Genomic DNA, 21126 nt, shown 5'->3' with positions numbered 1-21126 from the left:
TGGGCGGGTGGGTGCCCTGCCCCCAGAGGCCTAAAATTCTGGAGGGGGCCCCCGACCTCGCGTCCCCGCAGGCCGCAGACCACAACATCCCTTGGCCCTGGAGATTCCCAGCACCAGGTGTGAGCTCAAGCTGAGAAAGGGTGGGGTGGGGGTCGGACGCGGCGACTTTCTGGAAGAGGAAGCAAACACAATCCATCAAGCAACTGTGCAAAGAAATGCCCCAGGGTGTGTGTGTGTGTGTGTGTGTGTGTGTGTGTGTGTGTGTGTGCCGCGCAGGGGCGTACCCCCCGGGTGCAATTGGCCCCCCATTATTGCTTCTGCGGGGAATGGAGGGGTAAGGTTCTGAGGGGCTCCTCGAGGGCGGTTGAGCGACGCATCGTCCAAGGCCGGAGGTGGAGGGGAGGGCTTTGGAGAGACATCTTGGCGAGGCTGCGGAAGGGCAGAGGGCAGCGGCGGCCCAGGCTCCTGCCGCGGCCCGGCAGGGGTTAAGGCTGGAGTCGGGCGAGGGCGGGGGTAGGGGGAGAAGGAGGGGGGGGAGGGTCAGGCCGAGCGGCCCCGTGCTCCGCCCTCGCCCCTCCCGCCTGCCCGGGCGCCGGGCGCCGAGCGAGGCCACCCATGCCCTTATAAGGGTGGCCGTCGCCGGGGCAACGAGCGCCCGCCCCCAGCCCGCGGCGCGCGCCCCTGCCCCCGCCCCCGCCCCCCGCCCGCCCCGCGAATGGAACGTTGTGTGTCAAACCGGCCGCAGCGCGAGGCCGGCGCGCGGGGTCGGCGGCGGCGGCGAGAGCGAGGCTCGGGCCCAGGCGCAGGCCCAGGCCGGGCAGGCGCGGCCGCAGAGGGGGCGGCAGCTCGGGAAGCGCCGGACCGCAGCCTTGCAGGCCCCGAGCGGCCGCCTGGGGACCCGGGGAGGCCAGGGGGCGCGGCGACCGGCCCCGGCGCGCGCCTGCCGCCCCTCCCCCGCGCAGCGGGCGGCCGCGTAACTTGCGGCCAAACTTTCCCCCCGGCCTCCCGCGCTCAGATGGCGGGCCGCTAAGTTGGCCGCAGCCCCCAGCCAAGCGGCGGCCAGGCCAGAGGGCGCCCCCTGCGCAGCCTGGGCCGGGCCATGGCCCGCGCGCCCCCGCCGGGGCCCCAGGGCGGCGGGGCGCGAGTCCCCGGGGCCCCCGGCTCGCGCCTCTAGTGCGCCCCCCCTCGGCCCCAGGCCCGGCCCCGCGCACGCGTGGGAAAGTTGGCCTGGAACCGGCCCGACCAGTTCTGCCTGGGCGCGCGGACCGGCCGCAGGAAGTTGGTGCAAAACTTTTTTGGGGGGTGCAGCCGGTGCCCCCCGCGCGCCGGGCCCGGATGCGTGCCGGGTAGGGTCCCCCCGGGCCGAGAGGGGTGCCCGGAGGGAGGAGCACGGAGGGGGCGCCCCGGCCCCGCTGCCCTGGGGCTATGGCCATGGTGACCGGCGGCTGGGGCGGCCCCGGCAGCGGCGGCGGCGACACGAACGGCGTGGATAAGGCGGGCGGCTACCCGCGCGCGGCCGAGGAAGACTCGGCCTCACCTCCCGGCGCCGCCAGCGACGCTGAGCCGGGCGACGAAGAGCGGCCAGGGCTGCAGGTGGACTGCGTGGTGTGCGGGGACAAGTCGAGCGGCAAGCACTACGGCGTCTTCACCTGCGAGGGCTGCAAGAGCTTCTTCAAGCGGAGCATCCGCCGCAACCTCAGCTACACCTGCCGGTGAGCCCCCTATCAGCGCACCGCCGCTGTGCACCCGGCCCCGGCTTGAGCCGGGCCTCTGACCTGCTCGGTCACCTTGGGCCTGGCGCTGACCTTCCCTGGGCCTCCACTCCCCCTCTGAGATAGGGGCACAGCCCCCTCTCCCCACCTCCATTCCATTCCTGGGATTGTGTATACAGTCGGCGCTGTATCGATGCAGGTCCCCCCCGTCAGGTGGTCCCTTGCGGCTTCCGCCTCAGTTCATTGCTCCTTCTCCCTCCCTCCCTTTTCTCCGGAGAGGGGTGATCTCCGCGCGGGGAGGGGTTGGGGGTGCTGTCAGGGGTGGGGCCCTAACCCCAGGGCATCCCTTCTCTTGGGGATCTCGGTGCGCAGGGGACCCCTCGGGAATCGAACGTGGAACTTGGACTGTGGAGCTCGCAGCGTCCAGGGGCCATTGTCTGCGGCCGCGCGGATCGATACGGCGCGCCCTTGGGGTCAAATATCACTTCCAAAGTCGCCCTGGCCACCGAGGCGGCGGCGGCGGCGGGAGCGAGGCCGGGGTGGCACAGGGCGGCCTCTTTCGCATGAGGAGCCCTGCTGTGGGGAGAGATGGGCTTGTCCATCCGGGGGGGACTCCCCCCACCCTGCGCTCACCCTGGGCCTTGGGTCACCGGAAACCGCCGCTGCAGGGCTGGGAGGGCGGCGGGATTTGACCACACCTCGGCTGCTCCAGCCCTCCCCCCACCAGGAGTGGGTGCAGACCTGGGGCTGCTGGAAAATCCCTGAAACTTCAGTCGTCTCTGACAGGGTGGGGGTGAATGTTTCCAAGAAGGAGCCCTGGGCTGCCCTGGGTTGGAGTCCCCGCTGACAGGGTGTGGCCTTGCTAGTTTCTTTGGTTGGCGCTGAGGTGGGGTGTCTAGCCCAGGGCCCTCTTCCTATCGCTCTTCCTTGAGTGCCCTTTTGCTCCATTGACAGGCTCCTGCTCTGCTTCCCAGCATGAACATGCATAGGCTCTGCCGAGCCAGTATGGAGAGTCCCATTTTCCGGATGTGCAAAACTGAGGCCCACAGAGGTCCCGGCACTGCCCTGGCAGGGGAGTGCACTGGCAGGGGAGAGACCCTTGCCCCACGTGGGGCTTAGCAAGGGGAACTGGGGTTGGGAAGAGGGTAGGAGCTGAGTCCTGGTCAGGGTGTCCCCGGGGAGAGGGCAGCCGATGGAGGGCTTGTTGGTGAGGCCGAAGGGCGGGGCCCCAGGTCCCAGAGGCTGGAGTTTGGCCCCAGGTCTGCGGTCAGGGCCTTGTCTGGGGTAGCTGTGTGTGTGTGTGTGTGTGTGTGTGTGTGTGTGTGTGTGTGAGAGAGAGAGAGAGCTGGCTTACTCCCTCCTCCAGTGCTAACTGGGCCACCAGACTTTGGCCTCATTCTTGTTGCTGGAATAACTGCCTGATCTCTGGCCAGGTCTTTGGGGAGGGCAAGGGAGGAGCTTAGGTGGTTTTAGGGTCCCAGGGGCTCTCTGAGGGTGGGAGCGGGGAGCACCAAGACAGGGGAGGGGGGAGTTGTTTGGGGCCTGTAGGTTCTGCAGAAGCTCTGCACTGCGTGGCCTGGTGAAGTCACTGCTCCTCTCTGAGCCTCAGATAGATTCAGCAAGGTTCCCTCGGGGCCTCGCCTGGGTGATTTGATGCCAGTCCCCCAAAGAGACCCCAGCTCCAATCCCAGCTCTCTTCCAGCCTGGAGGAGACACAGTGAGACACAGACGCTCTCTGCCTGTGGAGTCTGGGCTGGGCCAGAGGGAGGGGACGGGTCTGAAGTCCCAGGACGGAGCGAGGGGCTCTACCCGAGGTTCAGGGAGGGCTGCCTGGAGGAGGCCCGTGGAAGGTGAACCTGGAAGCAGGAGTGGCTTGGCAGGTAGAGGAGGTGAAGGGCACTCCCGCAGAGAGCATGGCCCAGACACACACTCAGTGGCAGGTTAGGGGAGCAGCATTGTAGGTGGAGACCACCCAGGCATGGGAGAAGTTAGAGCTGAGTGGATCTGAAGTGCTGGACTGAGGGTGACAGGGAACCAAGGAGGGTATGTGGGCAAGGGAGGGCAGTGATCAAATTGGACCAAAGGCCAGAAGCCCAGGGAGGAGGCTGAGCGGGGTCATGGGGTTGGGCAGAGCCTGTGCTCTTTAGGGGGGGATAACAGGTGGAACTTACCGTTGCCCCGTCTGGAGGGACAGGAGGTCTGTCCCAACCCCACAGCTGGGGAAGTTGAGGCAGAAGCTTCAGGACCTCCCCTGAGGTCAGGGGCCCTGAGCTGGGCCCCTGCCTGCCTGCCCTAGGCCTAGCTGTTTCCACCCGGCTGCCCAGGACCCTCCCACTGCCTGCCTGCTGGGCTTTGTTCTGGTTCTGCCTGAGCTCTCTCCACCCTACCAGGGCCTCTTCCTGGGGGCTCAGGCCAGGCAGCAGACAGAGGCCCTGGCTTAGAAGCTGGTGCTTTGGGATCTGGGTCCTTGGAGACCCCCAGGGCCTCAGCTCTCCTGAGCCTGCCATTGAAGCGCCCCAGCATGAGCTTGGGTCCTGATGCCCTCCCCAAAGGCCCCCCAGATTCCCCCAGACACAGTGCATCCCACGTGGAGTGGGCATCGGGCCTCCCCATTTCCAGATGAGGCAACTGAGGTTCGGCGGAGAAGTTGCCGCCCCATGGTTGGGGCTGCGTGTCTTTAGCTGAGATGTGTTTGCTTTTCAACTCGATTGAACGTTTGTTTCACTCTGTGACTGTCGCTGGGTATCCTCTTGGTGCCCAGATGGGACGCTAGGGGTGTCTGCCCCAGGTCTGGGCCTTGGAGAGCCCTGAGTCCGGGATAGAGAGACACAGAAGGAGCGCAGGGGCTGGGGGCCAAGGGGAGGAAGTGCTGGGGGAATTTGAAAAACAAGGGCCTGAACCTTCCTGCTTGGGACTGACCCTGGATGGGGAGCTCATGGTCTCGCAAGGCGGGGCCACCTTCCCCTCCCTGGAACCGGCAGTTATCCCTGAGGGCCACCCAGAAGAAGCTTCTCAGGCTTAGCTGGGAGTTGGAAGGACTTCCCAGAGGAGGTGTGGGGTCTTCAAGGGAAGAGAGGAGTTCATTCGTTCGTTCACTCATTCATTTATTCATTGATGGTGGTCTCGTGCAGGGTGATAATACTGGGGCCCTACTGTGCCCATACCAGGATTGGCCCTGGCCTGGCCTGGCCCCTAGTCTCTTAGTTAACTCACAAAGCCCGGCTCCCTGTCCGCGTACCTTTGCCGTTCTGACATTGCCTTTGGGACAAAGACCCCGCCCCTTGGGCCAGCAATGAGCAAGTAACTATGAAACTGGGCTTTGGTATTTTTACATTTCCAACCTTTTGCTCTTGTGCACTCTCTGCCTGGAGTCGCCTCTCCGTTCTGGGGAACTAACTTCTGGGCAGCCTTCACAACCCCGTGCCAACACACCCTCCCGAGCGAGCCATTCTCCTTTGCCACAGACTCCATTCGTCACCACCTGCTCCCAGCTGCCCTCCTCCCCTTTGCAGGCTTAGCCCCTGTGCCCCTTTGGGGATACCTGCGCAGCCTGGGGTAGGGGGCCACTGGTATTTCTGGGGCGTAGCCCTCCACGGTGGCTTACGGGGTGGCTCAGGGAGCAGGATGTGGGTGTCACGGCGACCCTCCCGCCTGCCTGTAGGTCTAACCGTGACTGCCAGATTGACCAGCATCACCGGAACCAGTGCCAATACTGTCGCCTGAAGAAGTGCTTCCGGGTGGGCATGAGGAAGGAGGGTGAGTACCCGCTGGTGTGGGACAGGCAGAGGGTGAACCAGCAGCCCTCCCCTCTCTTCCCTCTCTCGGGGGCCTGGGAGCCACGGAGGGTGGGGTCTGGCGCCTGTTAACCTTGTTACCACCGATCCCAAGATCCCGTGGGCCTCAGTCTGGCCCCGGGGCTGGAGGAATCCGATTATCCGTGGTCACCTGGCGGCCGCGGCGGAACTGGGGACGCGAGGGACACCCCGATTCAGGCCCATGTTAGGACTGTTCTGCTCCCCAGCTCCTCTTCTCCAGGCCTCCTGGCCTCGGAGCCACATTCCTTGGTCCTGACACCTTGGTGGCTCCTTTGCCCCCTAGGTGGCCAACGCATTCCGAATAAGGATGTGTGTGTTTTGTTTTGTGTTGTGTTGTTTTGTTTTGTTTTGATTGGTTTCCTCCAGCCTCCACTCCTGGCTTTGTGTTTGCCCAAGGCAGGAACTCGCCGATTAAGGCAAAGGGCAGCTTACCCTTCCCCTTCCGCCTGACCCTGGGCACTGGGAGCCAGAGGGAGGCTCAGCCCCTTGTTTCTGCCCTGGGGACTTGAGTGGACACGTGCCGGGCAGCTGGGTCCAGACCTGGACCAAGCACTCTTAGAATTCAGTTGGAATCCACAGACTTCCACATGGAGCCTGGTGGGCTTGGGAGCTAAATCTGGCTCATTGGACCAGAATCCCAGGCTGGGCTTCCTGTCTTGGCCCCGGACTCTCATGGCCAGTTTGGCAATTCTCCCCTGCATCTTGAATCTCTCCTGCTCTAAAGTTGGTTTCTTCTCTGCTGGCCTCTGTGCAAGAAGCTGGCAATGGCTGCTCAGTCTTTCCCTTAAAACTGATTACTCTCTTTGGTCCTGCTAAATTTGGAGACGGCTTGCACCACCCCCACAACCTGGATTTTGCCTCCACTTGTTCATTTGACCTAAACTGCTGATACACCTCGGATCTCCAAAGTCTCAGGAGTGGGAAGTAATCATAATCCCAGCTCGTGCCCCAAGCACAGTCCCATCTCAGGGCCTTTGCACAGGCTGTGCCTTCTGCCTGGAGCACCCCAGATGCCTGCATGGCTTCCTTACTGCTTTTAAGATTTGCTCAAAGGACACCTCCTCAGAGAAGCCCTCCTGATTACTCTTCACCGGCCCCCTTTATTTTGCACCATCTGCCTTGCTCTGTAATTTACTTGCTCTCCCACCAGAACACATATCTACTCTTTGAGGGCAGGGACTTCTGTCTGTCTGGTTTTCTGACATATTCCCAGGGCCTAGAACACAGAGGGTACTTAATAAACGTTTTTTGGCTTGAATTGCTACCCGTTTAGCCCTTACTATATGCCTAGTGCTGTTCTAAGCAAGTTAGGTAGATTCTCATTAATTTAGTGATTGGTGTCATCACCGGTATTACCACCTGCATCGTACAGATGGGGAAACTGAGCACAGAGAGCAGAGAAGTGAGGCTGTTCGCTAGGGTCAGAGCAGCAGAGTTGGGTGGAGACTGGCACCCATGCAGTGTGGGCTGAATGAAGAGGAAGGGCTGGGGAAGGGGTTCTCAGGAAGGAGGAACAGTAAGTGCAAAGGCTCTGAGGTAGGAACAAGGCTGGGTGATGGACGAATGCTGGAGGTAGGGTTCAGAACTGGGCGAGCAAAGAGGGAAGGAACAGGTCACTCCCTGGGGGCCAGGATGTTGAGCTGGGATTCACTCTCTGACCTTATCCAGCTATACCCTTATGATAGTGGATCCTGAGACTTAGAAGTCACGTGGAGCCTCCAGCCTAAGCCCTCACTTCCCAGCTCAGCTCTACTAGCCCCTGGCTCCCACCCACATTCTCTTTCCCACTCATTCCATGGCTGGTTGACCAGGAGTTCATGGAGAGGAGACAGGGCATGCCAGCTCATTAAAAGATCATTACCTAGTTTCTGTCTGGCCCTCAGCTCAGTCTGCCCCTCCGTCCCACCCGTCCTGGCACAGGTCAGGTGAGCATGTGGCCACCCTGCCTCCTCTTTGTGCCTCAGTTTCCTTCTTCCCATCTACCTGAATCTTGGGGACACTGACTGAAGCCAGCAGTGGCTTCTCCCCTCTTAATGGGCAAGATAGTAATTTAATGTTTATTGAGCACCTACTATGTAGGGTAGGACTCCACTCCTGGGGTCACTGCAGACCAAGGAGACCTGCCCTAGGGAGCCATGACCTGGGGGTGGGGGTGGGGTTGGGAGCTAGAGAAAAGATCCCATCTCCATAGGAGAGATCACTTGCTTAAGGATAGGCTGGCCAGGAGCCCTGAGTAGTGTGAAGGTGACCCCTCTCTGGCCCCATTATCAGTTCCAGACTCCCATGATTGACAGATGGGGACATGATGGATGGATCAAGCCTCCATGGCTGCTGAGTGGAGCTCACACCGTCCAGAGGGAGGGGGCCAGGCATGAATTAGTCTTTATCTAATGGTCCCATCCCAACCCCCGCCCCATGCTCCTCGTCAAGAAGTGGGGGTGGGAGCGGTGGCTGGACGGGGGCTTAGGCTGAGGGCACAGGGCAGAGCAGGGTGGGGCCTGCAGGACCCAGGACGGGGGGGGGGGGGTCCCTGGTCTCCCAATAAACTGTGCACCCATGGGGTGGGGTTGGAGGTCCAGGGAGAGCCTGGGTGTGGGGAGCCTTTGAGGGGAGGGGTTGAGTGACCCTCTGATGACTTTATCTTTCCCCCTCTTTTCCTCTCCTCTCCCCCCCCCCCCCCCCATGACTCTGGATACCCACTTTCCCTCTTGTTCCTTCCCTCCCTCTCCTCCCTCTTCCTGTCACCTCCCTCTTCCCTCTCTGGCCTCTCAATGTCCCTCAATCCCTTTCCCGTACCCTTTGTCGCCATTCCACCTCCCGGATCCCCCTCCCCCCTCCCCTCCCGGTTCCCTGCGGCGGCGTGGGGGCACCTATCTCTCCTCCCTCTGCTCCTGCCCCCTTCCCTTCCCTCCTTCCCATCTCCATTCAATCCCCGCAGCCGTGCAGCGCGGCCGCATCCCGCACTCCCTGCCCGGCGCCGTGGCCGCCTCCTCCGGCAGCCCCCCGGGCTCGGCGCTGGCGGCGGCGGCGGGCGGAGACCTTTTCCCCGGACAGCCGGTGTCGGAGCTGATCGCGCAGCTGCTGCGCGCCGAGCCCTACCCCGCGGCGGCCGGGCGCTTCGGCGCGGGCGCGGCGGGCGCGTTCGGCGCCGGGGGCGGCGCGGCGGGCGCCGTGCTGGGCATCGACAACGTGTGCGAGCTGGCGGCGCGGCTGCTCTTCAGCACCGTGGAGTGGGCGCGCCACGCGCCCTTCTTCCCCGAGCTGCCCGTGGCCGACCAGGTGGCGCTGCTGCGCCTCAGCTGGAGCGAGCTCTTCGTGCTGAACGCGGCGCAGGCTGCGCTGCCCCTGCACACGGCGCCGCTGCTGGCCGCCGCCGGTCTGCACGCCGCGCCCATGGCCGCCGAGCGCGCCGTGGCCTTCATGGACCAGGTGCGCGCCTTCCAGGAGCAGGTGGACAAGCTGGGCCGCCTGCAGGTCGACTCGGCCGAGTACGGCTGCCTCAAGGCCATCGCGCTCTTCACGCCCGGTGAGACGCGCTCCGATGCGCTCCGGCTGGAGCAGGCGGTCTCCGAGGCCGCGGGAGGGTGGGTGGGGGGGCGACCCGGACCCTGACCCCGGCCCCCATAGCCCTCCACTCCCTGACCCTCGGGCTGCCGGACCTGGCGCCCTGCACATGCCTGAGCTTTGATGGGGGACAGTGGAGGAGGTGATGCAGGCAGGGTGGCCCCCTGATGCCCCCACCCCCCTGATCCCAGGTCTCCCTAAGGACCCAGAGCTGGGCCTGGACCCGTGACTCAAGTCCCCACAGCCTCTCTCCCTGATTCCCAGGCTCCCTGAGACTCCCACCTTCCACCCCCTCATCAAGGTGCTCTTCGTGCTAAGGGCAGAATGGGGGGGGGGGGATGCGGGAGGCAGGTCCCCGACATCTGGTTCTGGCCCGAAGTCCCTGATCTTTGTCCTCCCCAACTCCTGACCCTCTTGTGCCCCAACTCCTGACCTTGTTCTTCCCTCTTACTGCGCAGCTGTGGAGGGCTGCCTGGCAGGGATACCCTGACAACTGGTTCTGGCCTCCCCTGAGCTTTCCACTCCTCGATTCCTGGGCCCCCAGACTTCTGACCCAGGGCTCCCAAACTGCCCCCGAGGCGGCCTCCTGGCAGCCGGGTCGTCTGGGATTGCTTTGGGATTAGGCAGGGGCTGGTTTTGGAGTCCCTCCCACTGTGGGCGGGGCTAGGGCGGGGCTGTTCCAATACCTTCCTAGTCATTAGTTAACTGGCTTAGTAAAGTCCTACCTTAGTCCAAAGACTGGTGGCATAGCTGGCTCTGCTCTCTGGAAGGTTCCGGATCCCACTAGGTGTCTTCATGGGGTCAGGAATGCAAGAACCAGACCCAGACCATTCTGAGAGGTGGCTTTCATTTGATAAATATGGCTTTGCCCCTCTTTCCCCCAGAATATTCTTTTTCTGCCCCATCCTTCACGGGTCTCCAGTTTAGATGCTGTCACATTCACTAACACCCCAGGCCCCCCTGTCCGAATATTCTCTCAGGGCTTTGCCTTCTTTCCCAACTCCCCTCCCCGGCTTCTCTTCCCCTTGAGCCCGATTAGAACTTGTCACCCTGCCAAAGGCCTGTCTGAGCTTCTCTATCCTTTGACACATCACTGCCCACCCTCCTGTGTTATTGTCCCCAGTTGAGGCCACCTCAGTCTCTCTTGAGGACTGACACTGCCTGAGATATCCTACTTGTGCCTCAGGCCTCCGTTTCCCACCTCCTGAGTGCCCCCCTCCCTCCACACCCAGAGCCCTGAGTGGTACCCCCCAGTCACCCCCTGGAGCCTTGCGTTTTCCTGCCACTTCCCACCCAACTGACCTTGCCCATGTCTCCCCAGATGCCTGCGGCCTCTCGGACCCAGCACACGTGGAAAGCCTGCAGGAGAAGGCGCAGGTGGCCCTCACCGAGTACGTGCGGGCCCAGTACCCGTCCCAGCCGCAGCGTTTTGGGCGTCTGCTGCTGCGGCTCCCCGCCCTGCGTGCTGTCCCCGCCTCCCTCATCTCCCAGTTGTTTTTCATGCGCCTGGTGGGCAAGACGCCCATCGAGACGCTGATCCGAGACATGCTGCTGTCAGGAAGTACCTTCAACTGGCCTTATGGCTCAGGCCAGTGACTTCACGGGGCCCGGTGCGCTGCGGCTGGGTCTGCAGACCTCAAGGGATACGGATGCTTCGGCCTCGGGCGGGGCCCCCCAGCGGAGGACCCTGGCTTCTCAGACTCCTATTTTTTAAAGACTGTGAAATGTTTGTCTTCTCTGTTTTTTAAATGATCATGAAACCAAAAAGAGAGTGCTTGTCCAGGCGCCAGCCCCGGCCTCCTCAGAACTCCTGGCCAAAATAAGAAGGGGAGGGACTGAGGGCTCCCCTCCTGGGACAGCCTGTAGCTCAGCGCCCCAAGCACGAACTTTTGGGACGGTGGGGGTTGGCTTCCCTGGTGTGATGGACAAAGGCCTGGTGGCTGGACTAGCTGGGCGGCCGCAGCCGGGCAGGGGTAGTATCTATCAGGCAGACCCTCTGGACACGTAATCCACGTTGGACACTACATGATGAATGAATCAAGGCCAATAATAAAGCTATTTCCTAACTGCACGGCCTCCATCATCTTATCTTCCCGAGGGGAGGGGAGAATGGGGGGCGGCCTACCATGGCCACCTGCTCCCAGCCTCCTGGAACACCCACAGCCTAACGACAGCCCTACTTGCTGTTTGTTTGTTTGTTTGTTTTTTGTACGGTTTTGTGGGAAACAAGCCGGGGGCGGGGAGGGGACCCCCGTGGTCAGCTAGTGAGTCCGTAGGAGCTGAGTACTAAATACTACAGATGGCTCGGGTTCAGATTCAGGCCCTGGCCTATGAAGGTAAGCCTCATAGATTCACACACGCCCTGGACCAAACACCTTCCTGTTAACCTTTGGTCAGCCTTTGATCATGGTGTCTGAGCCCTGGTGTCCTCTGGAGAAACATTCGGGGTGGTTCTGCCACCTGATCTCAGCCTAGACAGTGCCCACAGCAGTTGGTTCAGGGAGGGCACGGGGCCCAGAACCGGCCACTGAGACTTGATGGCGGGATTTGGAAGCTGTAACTGAAAGCAGAGCCAAAAGAGGAAGACCAATTTCCCAGGATGCCTTTGAAGCCCCTGGATCAAGCCATTCCTGAAACCTTTCGGTTGCCTCTGTTCCACGATCCGAGATTTACTCTTTGGGGCCTGAGTCAGTCTGAGTTTGGTTTCTTCTCACATGTAACTAAGAAACTGTTTCAGAGATTGGCATTTGGAAGATGGGACAGCCAAGGACAAACTGAAACGTGGACTTAGGTCGATGTGGGGAGAGGCAAGGCACCACGGACCTTGCCATCCTGGTCTCAGAAGTTTGTGGCCCGGCCCTGGTGGCAAAGGCGCCTGTGGGGTTGACTGCCGGGACTGTGGCTCTAGGGGTGGGTAGTTAGGGCCTAGATGGCAGAGGCAGGCAGGAGGGTGGCACTCTTGGCCCTGCTGAGGTCTTGTCGGGAAGACAAAGATGCCCCTGTGAAAACGGGGAAGAACTCTGGTCTTGCCCCACAGGCTGGGCCTGTGCTCAGCCCTTAAACCTCCTCCAAAATGCTCCCCATTAGCACCCAGCCTCCTTCACGTCCATACTGTTGGAGGCCTGGGAAGTTGAATCCGTCTCCTGTGGAATAAAGGAGGGTCTCGTGGGTATGCTCTGCCCTCCGACGGGACTAAAGTAGGTACGGGATGGAGAGGATACTGGGCTCCCATCAGAGGGTGGGCTGTTTCGGCCCCGAGTCAGCATCTCCCACGATGTCCTGCAGGTAAGCGAATGTCACTCCCGTTGGGCTGGACAGCGATGCTCTGTTAGATTCACAGGACATCTGAGAACTGAGCAGGACCATTCTGTCTGTCCTGCTCTCCAGTCCCTGGGCCAGAGACCTGGATGTCTGTCTCGGCCTGACTGCAGAACTCCTACTCCTCCTACAAAACCCCACCCATATGGCCCTTGAAGACGACATCTTGAGGCTCTGGTTGACTGTCATCCAGCCTTTTGTTATTCCTCTTACCACACCGGGCCCAGGCCCATGGTCCCTGAGCGTAGAGACTCCATGACTACTGGTTCTGGGACTGAGGACTCGGCGACTGAGTGGCTGACCCTGCCTTCCCTGCCTGTAGTATGCCTCCCTGATCGTCCCCATCCCCTTTGCTCCCCTGGCACCCCAGCCCCCACCCACCCTACTCAGGGCCCGGCATGGGGTGGGCACCCTGCGACTCCCTCCCAGAGCCAGGCACAAGAGCTGTACTCACACAGTGCCTGGCATCAGTCACTGCCCGGCCTACAGTGCCCCGGTAGAAGCTGAGATTTTTAAGGGCTCATGTATCCGGGGTGGCCTCGGGGACTCCAGCAGGGCTCCTGGGCTGAGTCCGCCCCCTTCAGGAGGTCCCCAGTACTGCACCACATGAATTTTGTATCACACCCACGGAGCAAGACTAGGGAAGGTCCTCTGCCAGTCCTGCCTCTGTTACTGGACCTGCCGAGACTTGTGGCTCCCGGGGCTCCCCTAGACCAGGCCTGGCTGAGCAGGTGATGCCGGATGTCAGCCCCTCAGCTTCCCACCAGAAGACCACATGCGGTTCTTGGAGGAGAGGGAGCTCTCCGGACAGACAAGGGTTCACAGCCTGCCTGGACAAGTCTCTTTTCCAGAACCTTGAGTTTTTAACTCTGGAAGATGGAGTAACGATTGTTTTGGTGACAACTGAGTGAAATCAGGAATGTTAAACGGCTGTACACAGTAGGCATTTAATAAATGTTTATTACACTGGGATGGAAATGAGGAAAGACCTGCTTCCAGGGGATGGGCTGAGATCTGGGCTCAGGGCCTGGGGTCCCAGAGGAGGTTCTGGAAGGCTTCCTGGAAGAGGGGGCCATCAGAGCTAGGTCTCAAGGGCTGAGGCATTTGCAAAAGCTACCCCAGGAAGGGGTAGCAGCAGGAGCTAAGGCCAGGAGGTAGGAAGAGAGGCAAGGGCAGGGCGGACCCCCCACCCCGATGTGTCCCTCTGCCTGTCTGCCGGGGCGCTCAGAAGTACACGGAACTCTTCTGGTCTCCTTGCTCATCAAATTTCTGGATCTGGATCTTGAGGTGCCTTAGTTTGCCCTTCAGGTAGTGGCAGCGAGCCTGCTTGTCCAGGAAGCTGGGGTCCTGGGCAGGGCAAGAGCCAGGAAAGTCCTTGTAGCAGTCTGGCTTAACCCTCTGCTGCTCAACCCTCTGCCTTTTCCTCTCTGAGCCTCAGTTTTCTTTCCTTGAAACTGGGCACACTGAGCCTCATGGGAACGTCATGGGTGCAAAGCCCAGGCTGCGGGATTCAGGAGGCATGACTCACCGTCTGTTTCTTCTCGAATTCCCTCCAGACTCGGGCGGCAAGTTGGGCCTCCTTCTGCAAGTGGAAAGGGGAGGGGTGGGGTGGGGTGGCTCACAGAATGCTGAACCCAAGGAGGGATGGGGAAACTGAGGCTCAGATGGACAAAGTGACCCGTCTAGTGAGGACTTCAAGGGCTGACTTTGGCCCCGTGCTGTGGTGCCCACCCAGCCTAGAGGAGACAGAGGCCCAGGGACCTGGACCCAGGGGGTGTCCCAGAGGCCAGGGTCCATCACCGGGAAGGGCTGTGGGGTGGGGGTTTCTCCCGCCGCTGACCTGGCTTCGGGGCCTCGGCAGCGAGTTCAGCAAGGTCTCCAGCTGTCGGAGTTTTGCCCGGGCACAGCCCACCTCTTGCTGGAGCTCCAAGAACTCTGTGTACTGGTCCTGGAAGACTGCAACATAGCGGCTCCGTTCCCTCTCACTCCTCACTTGTGGGTACTTACTGCGGGGTTCAAGTGGGTCAGAGTATGAGTGTGAAGAACCCATCCCGCTCCCCCAATCCGTTTAATTTGTTTTCCTTTGCCCATGTTGGGCTCCCTGCCCCCCACACCCCTTTTCTTTTCTCTTCTTACTATCTGGTAAACTTTTATCCACTTGTCAAAGCCCCAGCCTCAGTGCACCTTCCCTGTTCCCAGGCATCAGGAACAACGTGGGGGACACTCACAGCTCATAGTCGGGCACTGGGTGGGGCCTTGGCCTACGCCCCCCAGGGATGGCTTCAATAGGCTTCTTGGTGCCCAAGAGGGCCCGGGAGGGCAGCTCATCCTCAAACACAATCTTCTTGGGTCTGGCCCTGTGGGCTCCTGGTTGAGGCTCGCACAGAGCGCGGGGAGGGCTGGTTTCCTGGACTGGAGGCACCAGTCGCTGCAGGTGCCGCAGGAATCATGGTTTGGAGTTAACCAGGGTATGGGGAAGCCGGAATCCCTCAAACGGCGGGGAAGGAATCTTTTGCCTAGGTTCGGCCTGGGAGCCCTCCTCCCGTCCAGACTCACCGGGGGCCCAGGGCCAGGCGGGCGGGTCTGCAGATCCCCCCGATAGCCGCGGGTCTTGGGGCTCTCCCGGGTAGGCATCCGCCTCGGGGAGGCGCCGCTCGGGCGTCCCTGGGGCGGCGGGCGGGTCTTGCGAGGGACGCCGCGGCCCGCGCGTGGCGGGGGTGGTCGGCGAGCTGCCTGTGGACGCGACAGAAGGACGCGCCTGGAGGCGGGCAAGGTCGGACGACGCACCGGCAGGTGGACCGGGAGCGGCCAACTCTCCGCGGACCCGCGAGCTCGCAGACTCCGTTGCTATTTGCATACTCGCGCTCGATTGGCTCTCAGAGCAGCCCGCCCCTGGCTGCGTAACCCGGAAAAGCACTACGCCCGTGACGTCACCGCGTACCCTGAGCCGGCCAGGCTCCAGTTAACCCCCGAGAGGCCGCAGCCTCGCCCACTACGGCGCGTGAAGCCCTCGGACACCGCCCCCGAGAAGACCCCCCGGGACCTCCGCCCCAGCGGCAGTCCGCAGGGACCGCCCCCGTCCGGGGTCACCTGTCCCAGCGTCCGGGTCTCCGAGCCTGGGTCCGCTCCCGGAGAGGCGCCTGAGTCCCGGTTGTGCATTAACTTCTAAGGCTGGACACAACCGGAGGGGTCGCTTCACAGGGCGGGGCGGGTCCTAGCGGGATTGGGCGGGGTGGGCGGGGTGGGGGCGGGGCCCGGCGATGAGGGAAGAGGATCCGCCTTTGAATCGCAGGTTCGAGTCCAACAGAGCCGGTGACTCACCTCCGACTCTCAGTTTTTTGGCCTGAAACACCGGTGGTTTTGGCAAACTTGTACTTATCTGCTTACTCAGAAATTATATTTTAAAACTATTTCTCTAATCACTAGATTATTATTCTCTGACCCGCTGTAAGAGAAATACTGGTTTTCCTACAACTTTTGTAACTCCAGTGCTATTATGGTTTCCAAGTATGTTTTCAGAGTTTTAAGTCTTGACTCATCTGGTGAGAGAAAAAGCCCAGAAACGATTTGTCTGTTTTCTTGCAAATTTGTTGTTGTTGATTTTTGGGAGCTCTTTGTTTAGCAAGGATGGTTATCAACCAAATAGTGTGTCTTTTCGTTTTACTATTATAAGCGAGGTCTTTCAATAAGTTTACTTTTTTTTTTCCCATGAGGGAAACTAAGTATTCGTAAGTCCTTTTCTGTTTTATTTAATTCTCTTAACTGAAACAGCTTTTTTATTTGGGTTTTTCATGTAGACAGTCGTATCATCCGCAAATAACTCCGCCTTTTTTTCTCATTTCTTCTTTCTTGTCTAGTTGTATTGACCAGCACTTCCAGACAAATCTCTGGGGGAGTTGGGTGAACTGTGGGCCTCCCATCTCCCCCTTCCTCACTTTGATGGCAGAATTGCCTGTATTTATTCATTAAATTCAATGCTGTCTTTGGCTTGAGATTTTTCAGTTAAATCAGGGGAATATCTATCTTTGCCTAATGTTTTTTGAGAGATGTTGAGTAATGGACACCGTACGGTCCAAAGTGCCATTGATTCACCCCACGATTTTGTTTCCTGATATGTTAATGTGGCTATGTTGACCCGTCTCTGCAACTTAGGTGTGAGCCTTCTTAAGATCTGTTTCCCCCCCCCCCCCAATTTTATTTTTAAGTAATCTCTGTGCCCAGTGTGGGACTCGAACTCACAAACCTGAGAGCCAACCAGGTGCTCCTTAAGATCTATTTAAAAAAAAAATTTTTTTTTTTTCTAACGTTTATTTATTTTTGAGAAGAGAGAGACAGAGCATGAGCGGGGGAGGAGAGAGGAAGAGGGAAACACAGAATCTGAAGCAGGCTCCAGGCTCCGAGCTGTCCGCACAGAGCCCGACACAGGGCTCGAACTCACGGACCGCGAGATCATGACCCGAGCTGAAGTCGGACGCTCAACCGACTGAGCCACCCTGGCGCCCCAATCATCTTCAGTTTCAAGGAAAGCCCAGCACGGACACTCCCTCCTCCAGGCCGACCTCCAGGCATAGCCCCATTTCTCCCCCACCCTCCCCTTGATCCCACAGGGCTGAAGGCACTGTTGGCCTTCGACTCTATCAGACCGGAGGCTCCTGGGGCTTCTTGGGACCCGGCCTTTTGCAGTGTGGGGTAGGTACCAGGGGGGAATCCGAGGGGGATGGTCCTCTGAGTCCCTTCCCAGACTGACCTTCCTCTCCGGCTCGTGCATCCTCTGTGGCTCTCAGGAACCTGCAAAGACCCTCCCGTATTGTTGCCTAGCCCAAAGGGCACCCGTGAACACGGGTGGAGGGCAGACGGATGCGGGGGGCCAGCACAGGTCTTTATTTGAGTTTGGGCATGATGCGGATGAAGAGGACCATGCTGATGAAGATGAAGCAGACGATAACAAGCATGGCCCAGAGCAGCCAGTTGACCGACTTCTGCGTGTGTTGCTCCAGCCGCTCCGACTCCGTCTTCAGCTTCTCCAGGTTCTGGTCAGCCATCTTGAGTGAGTGCGACAGGGTCTGTGGGGCAGGTGGGGAGAGTGTCAGCGGGACTGCGGCCAAGCGTGGCCTCTCGCCACCACCCTGGGGCAAGTCCCCTCCTCTGGGCCCTGGCTGGTACTGCGCCCCCTGCTGGGAAGTCCACTTTTGCCTTCTGTCAGACTCCTTGATCCAACAAAGCCCTGGCCCCCATGCCCCTCTGCTGGGAAGCCTTGTCTGGCGTCCCAGGGCAGAGGCTGAAAAGGCCCCACAGTCCTCACACCTGGTTGTCCTTCTTAATGACGCTCTGGGCGGCCAGTGTGTTGGTCTTGAGGCTCCGGGCCAGGCCTAGCATCTCCTCTGCCAGCTTCTCCTGGAGGTTCTGATGTCGCTGCAGGACGAGGTCTAGTTCGGCTGCTGACTGTTTCTCATCTCCTGGCCTGGGCCCTGCCACCCCACTGCCCTCACACGTGGGCGGACAGGCAGGCGTGGGATAGGAAGAGACCAACATGTTCCCAAGGAACCCAGAGGTTATGGCTCTGGCCACGGCCCTCCTTGGGCCTCAGTTTTCCCCTTCTTTACTTTGGTTTTTAGGAAGAACATCCCCACAAGTGGCTTCTGATCAATGGTTTAGATGCTTGTGGTGGCCCTCATGGTTTGGTGCCTCAGTGGCCCAAGGTTCATCCAGCCCCCCATACTGCCCCCCCCCTCCCCCAGTGCTCCCCAAGGGCTGAAGGCACTCACGTTCTCTTCCTCACATCCAGCTCGGGCTCTGTAAGTGAAAAAGGCCAAGCAGGAAGAAAGAGAGGATTGGTTTCCCGTTTTCCAACTTCCTGATCATCGCTTGTGCTGTGTCTGCTACTCATAATGTTGTTTCCTATCTTGTCTGCTGCCCAGTGAGCTCCTGATCATGCTTCAAAGCTCTAGGTCAAATGCCCTCTCTTTTAAGAAGTTTTCCTCATCCTTATCTGGGCTCCCCCAGGCCCCAGGTCCCTCTGCTAGCCTAACCTGTGGGCTGGGTGTATCCGGCTTTATTTCCTCTGGGGCCCATCTCCTCTGTCCTGGCACCCCCATCAGGCTTAACTAGGTGATGCCCCTGGGGATGTGCTCCCTGGGCTGTGAAGACCGTGGAGGAGGCAGGTGAAAGAGGCAGCACATGTCTTGTCCCAGACAGCTAAGCCTCAAGTCCTGTTTTATTCAGGTTGACTCACCTCCAGCAGAGTCCTATGGGAAAAAGAGAGAGGTATGAAGTCACCTACCTGGTAATGCCCCCAAACTGTCCTTTCTGCTCTCGGAAACTCCCCACTCTTAGTCAGGGCCCTGGGCAAGTCCTATGACCTCTGTGCCTCAGTTTCTTCATATTGAGGGTTTACCTGACCCACGTAAAGTGTTCAAAAGGACACCTGTCATCCTGTTTTACAGGTGAAAAAACTCGTCCACTTGTGGCAAGATGAGATAAACTCAGTCTGTCTGTGGCAAACTTGTCTATCTGTTGCTCTGGGCCAACTCTGGGGCTTAACGAGATAGGTGCCATTTTCGCCTTGTACCAAACTCCTAGATATCTAGCAAAGTCCTGTCTAGGCCCTTCTGTTGGGAAGCCTACTGTGGGCCCAGGGTGGAGGCTGTTGGGCCCCTTAGGGTCCCTGCACCTGCCAGGGTGGGGTGGTTCTGCTACGCACAGGCACTAATCTCCTGTCCCTGACCAAAGAGTTCCCAGGGATCAGGGAGAAAGCCCTACCGTGCCTAGAAGCTCACTCCGCATTTCGCTGGTGTACCGTGCCCGGGACTGCAGATGCACTGTCTTCGTGGCGGGTACCCGCTCCTTGGCTGTGGTTGGTACACGGCCAGGGGCCAGGAACTGGTTGGCTAGTGCTTTCTCTGAGGAGGAGGTCTGCAGAAGAGGGAAAAGGGGTCACCGGACGGGCAGGTCCTGGGCAGGTGAGCATGATGAGGGCCGAGGAAGAAGAGTACCCCTGCTCACCAGCTTCTCTGCCTGCAGCATCCCCTTCAGGAAATCTACCTTGCGGGAATATTCATTGATCACCTCGGAGGCCGGTTTGCTGGAAGGTGAGAAGAGGAAAAAGAAAACCTGCCCACTGCCTCCAGTTCTGGGAAGGGTGTCAGCAGGGGCTGGAGCCCAGGGATTCCCCAACAGGGGCTGGCCTTCAGGCCTCGACTCCCATCCCTGATTTGAAGCCCCTGTAGCCGCCGGCACTCACCTTGCCTGGGTTTTCAGGGCCTGCAGCATGTCCTCGAGAGCTCCCACGTACTGGGGAGGGAAAGTGGGGTGTAAGCCTGGTTCCCCCCCCCCCCATCCTCGCACTAATAACGCTCAAAGGTGGGGTGGTCAGAGCCATCAAGGGGCGGGACCAGGACGGGGCAGGACTGAAAAGGGAGGAGCCACGTCCCAGGGGGGCGGGGCCAGCTGAGCTTCAGGGAAGGGGGCGGGAGCTGCAGGTGGACGTGGCGGAGCCGACCGGAAGGGGCGTGGCCAGAGCGGCTGTTGGGACTGGGGAGTCGGGCCCGGTGGCCGTCAGCCCCGTAGGCCGCCTTCTGGGAGTCGAGTTGTACTCGGAAGTACAGGTTTCCCTCACCTTTTCCAGACGCCACTCGTCCGGGTCCCGCTTCTCCGCTGCCATCGTTTCGCAGCGGCAGAGCAGCCGCACCAGGTTCAGCTCCAGCCTCGACGCTGCCATCCCCTCTCGGCGGTACCCGGTCCCTTCCGCCGGCGCCATCTTGGAAAGGTCGGAAGCGCCCTCGTTTTGACCTCTTCCGGTCGCGTCCGCCGCTCGCTCGCGGTTCCATCTTTGTTTGGGGCGGAAGTAACGTCTTATTTCAAGGAGGGGCGCTGTGCTGTCCATGTTTATTCAGGACTGAATCGCTTTCCTCCCCCCCCCCCCCCCCACCCCCGCAGGCGTCTTAGCTCTTCCGGGAGGGTTGAAAGGACCGGATCCTTCGAGGTCAGGTCCATGTGCAGTATACGTCCTCTGCTTATTCTTTTCTTTCTGATCGGAATTCCTTCCCCCACACCCACTCCTGTTTGGGTTCTTCTCATACTGAGCTCTTCCGTATCCAGGCAGCCTTCCCGGTTCTTCCTGGGGTACGGCCCTGGGACTAAGGAATCCAAGGCTTAGGGGCCCATCCAGTTTGTGATTATGTTCTTCCGGGTCTGACGCTGACCCCCCCCCCCCCCCCCGGGGCCTTGAGCGAGGTTTCTTAATTTTTCTGGGCTCGGTTCCTCCTTTGGGTGGAACTTTGGGTGGTGTGACAAAGCCTGCCTCCAGGGGAACATTAGCTAGCCCTGGGGTGAGAGGTGGGGCGGGGTCACCCCTAACCCACCAGGCCTCATGGAGAGAACCCACCTGGGTCCCCAGCCCTCCAGCTGAAGCCCATTCTCTGAGCTCCTCCCACCCCAGGCTTGCAGACCGGGTGAGGAGGGGGGACTTTAGAGGGACTAGAGCCTGTCATGCAGCCCTCATCCATCTTCCCACTCCTCACGTCACTTGTGTCCTGGTCACACCTGTGGGCCTGGTGTTCTTGAGAAATACTATGGAGGAGAGGAAACCCAGGGTAGATGAAGGAATCCAGGGGGCAGATGAGGCAGGTTCTGAATCCCAGCCCTGTCCCATCCCAAATACGTGGCCTTGGACAAGCCTCTCAACTCTCCCTCATGTGCAGTCTGGACTAGGGTTCTTC

At 60.2% G+C, this 21126-nt stretch overlaps 3 protein-coding genes across 5 annotated transcripts; 1 reads left to right on the top strand and 2 right to left on the bottom strand.

Moving 5' to 3' along the window:
• The first annotated feature begins 760 nt into the window (after positions 1-760).
• NR2F6 (nuclear receptor subfamily 2 group F member 6) lies at positions 761-11162 on the top strand. The gene is made up of 4 exons (XM_023247004.2): positions 761-1712; positions 5374-5468; positions 8466-9053; positions 10413-11162. The coding sequence occupies exons 1-4, from the start codon at positions 1426-1428 to the stop codon at positions 10685-10687; spliced, it is 1245 nt and encodes a 414-aa protein (XP_023102772.1). The 5' UTR covers positions 761-1425; the 3' UTR covers positions 10688-11162.
• A 2189-nt stretch (positions 11163-13351) lies between these two features.
• On the bottom strand, positions 13352-15621 carry OCEL1 (occludin/ELL domain containing 1). 2 transcript variants are annotated; one of them, XM_011290569.4, is made up of 6 exons: positions 15500-15621; positions 14966-15142; positions 14638-14837; positions 14250-14415; positions 13938-13991; positions 13352-13756 (listed from the first exon to the last, which is right to left on the bottom strand). In XM_011290569.4, the coding sequence occupies exons 1-6, from the start codon at positions 15566-15568 to the stop codon at positions 13634-13636; spliced, it is 789 nt and encodes a 262-aa protein (XP_011288871.2). In that variant the 5' UTR covers positions 15569-15621; the 3' UTR covers positions 13352-13633. The 2 variants fall into 2 exon arrangements, with proteins under 2 accessions (XP_011288871.2, XP_044903879.1); XM_045047944.1 differs by having other exon boundaries at positions 14250-14365; positions 15500-15583.
• Positions 15622-17267: 1646 nt separating this feature from the next.
• Positions 17268-20188, bottom strand: USE1 (unconventional SNARE in the ER 1). Of its 2 annotated transcripts, XM_006928574.5 has the most exons (9): positions 20025-20188; positions 19650-19699; positions 19412-19490; positions 19169-19321; positions 18642-18654; positions 18439-18546; positions 18175-18202; positions 17714-17888; positions 17268-17472 (listed from the first exon to the last, which is right to left on the bottom strand). In XM_006928574.5, the coding sequence occupies exons 1-9, from the start codon at positions 20163-20165 to the stop codon at positions 17290-17292; spliced, it is 930 nt and encodes a 309-aa protein (XP_006928636.2). In that variant the 5' UTR covers positions 20166-20188; the 3' UTR covers positions 17268-17289. The 2 variants fall into 2 exon arrangements, with proteins under 2 accessions (XP_006928636.2, XP_003982081.3); XM_003982032.6 differs by lacking the exon at positions 18439-18546 and having other exon boundaries at positions 20025-20186.
• Between the last annotated feature and the right edge of the window lie 938 nt (positions 20189-21126).

Source organism: Felis catus, chromosome A2, assembly GCF_018350175.1.
Source record: "Felis catus isolate Fca126 chromosome A2, F.catus_Fca126_mat1.0, whole genome shotgun sequence".
NCBI classification, from domain to species: Eukaryota; Metazoa; Chordata; class Mammalia; order Carnivora; family Felidae; genus Felis; species Felis catus.
Note: the sequence above shows the minus strand (reverse complement) of the source record. Positions and strands in the feature narration are given on the sequence as shown.

Excerpts from the sequence above, each read along its gene's own strand:
- NR2F6 (XM_023247004.2), top strand. The coding sequence starts at position 1,426 with ATGGCCATGGTGACCGGCGGCTGGGGCGGCCCCGGCAGCGGCGGCGGC. Across the intron at positions 1,713-5,373 it reads AACCTCAGCTACACCTGCCG|GTCTAACCGTGACTGCCAGA; the intron begins GTGAGCCCCCTA and ends GCCTGCCTGTAG. Across the intron at positions 9,054-10,412 it reads CATCGCGCTCTTCACGCCCG|ATGCCTGCGGCCTCTCGGAC; the intron begins GTGAGACGCGCT and ends ATGTCTCCCCAG.
- OCEL1 (XM_011290569.4), bottom strand. The coding sequence starts at position 15,568 with ATGCACAACCGGGACTCAGGCGCCTCTCCGGGAGCGGACCCAGGCTCG. Across the intron at positions 15,143-15,499 it reads AGACCCGGACGCTGGGACAG|GCAGCTCGCCGACCACCCCC; the intron begins GTGACCCCGGAC and ends TCGCGTCCACAG. Across the intron at positions 13,992-14,249 it reads TGCCGAGGCCCCGAAGCCAG|AAGGAGGCCCAACTTGCCGC; the intron begins GTCAGCGGCGGG and ends TTCCACTTGCAG.
- USE1 (XM_006928574.5), bottom strand. The coding sequence starts at position 20,165 with ATGGCGCCGGCGGAAGGGACCGGGTACCGCCGAGAGGGGATGGCAGCG. Across the intron at positions 19,491-19,649 it reads GCCCTGAAAACCCAGGCAAG|CAAACCGGCCTCCGAGGTGA; the intron begins GTGAGTGCCGGC and ends CTCACCTTCCAG. Across the intron at positions 18,203-18,438 it reads CGGATACACCCAGCCCACAG|AGCCCGAGCTGGATGTGAGG; the intron begins GTTAGGCTAGCA and ends TTTCACTTACAG.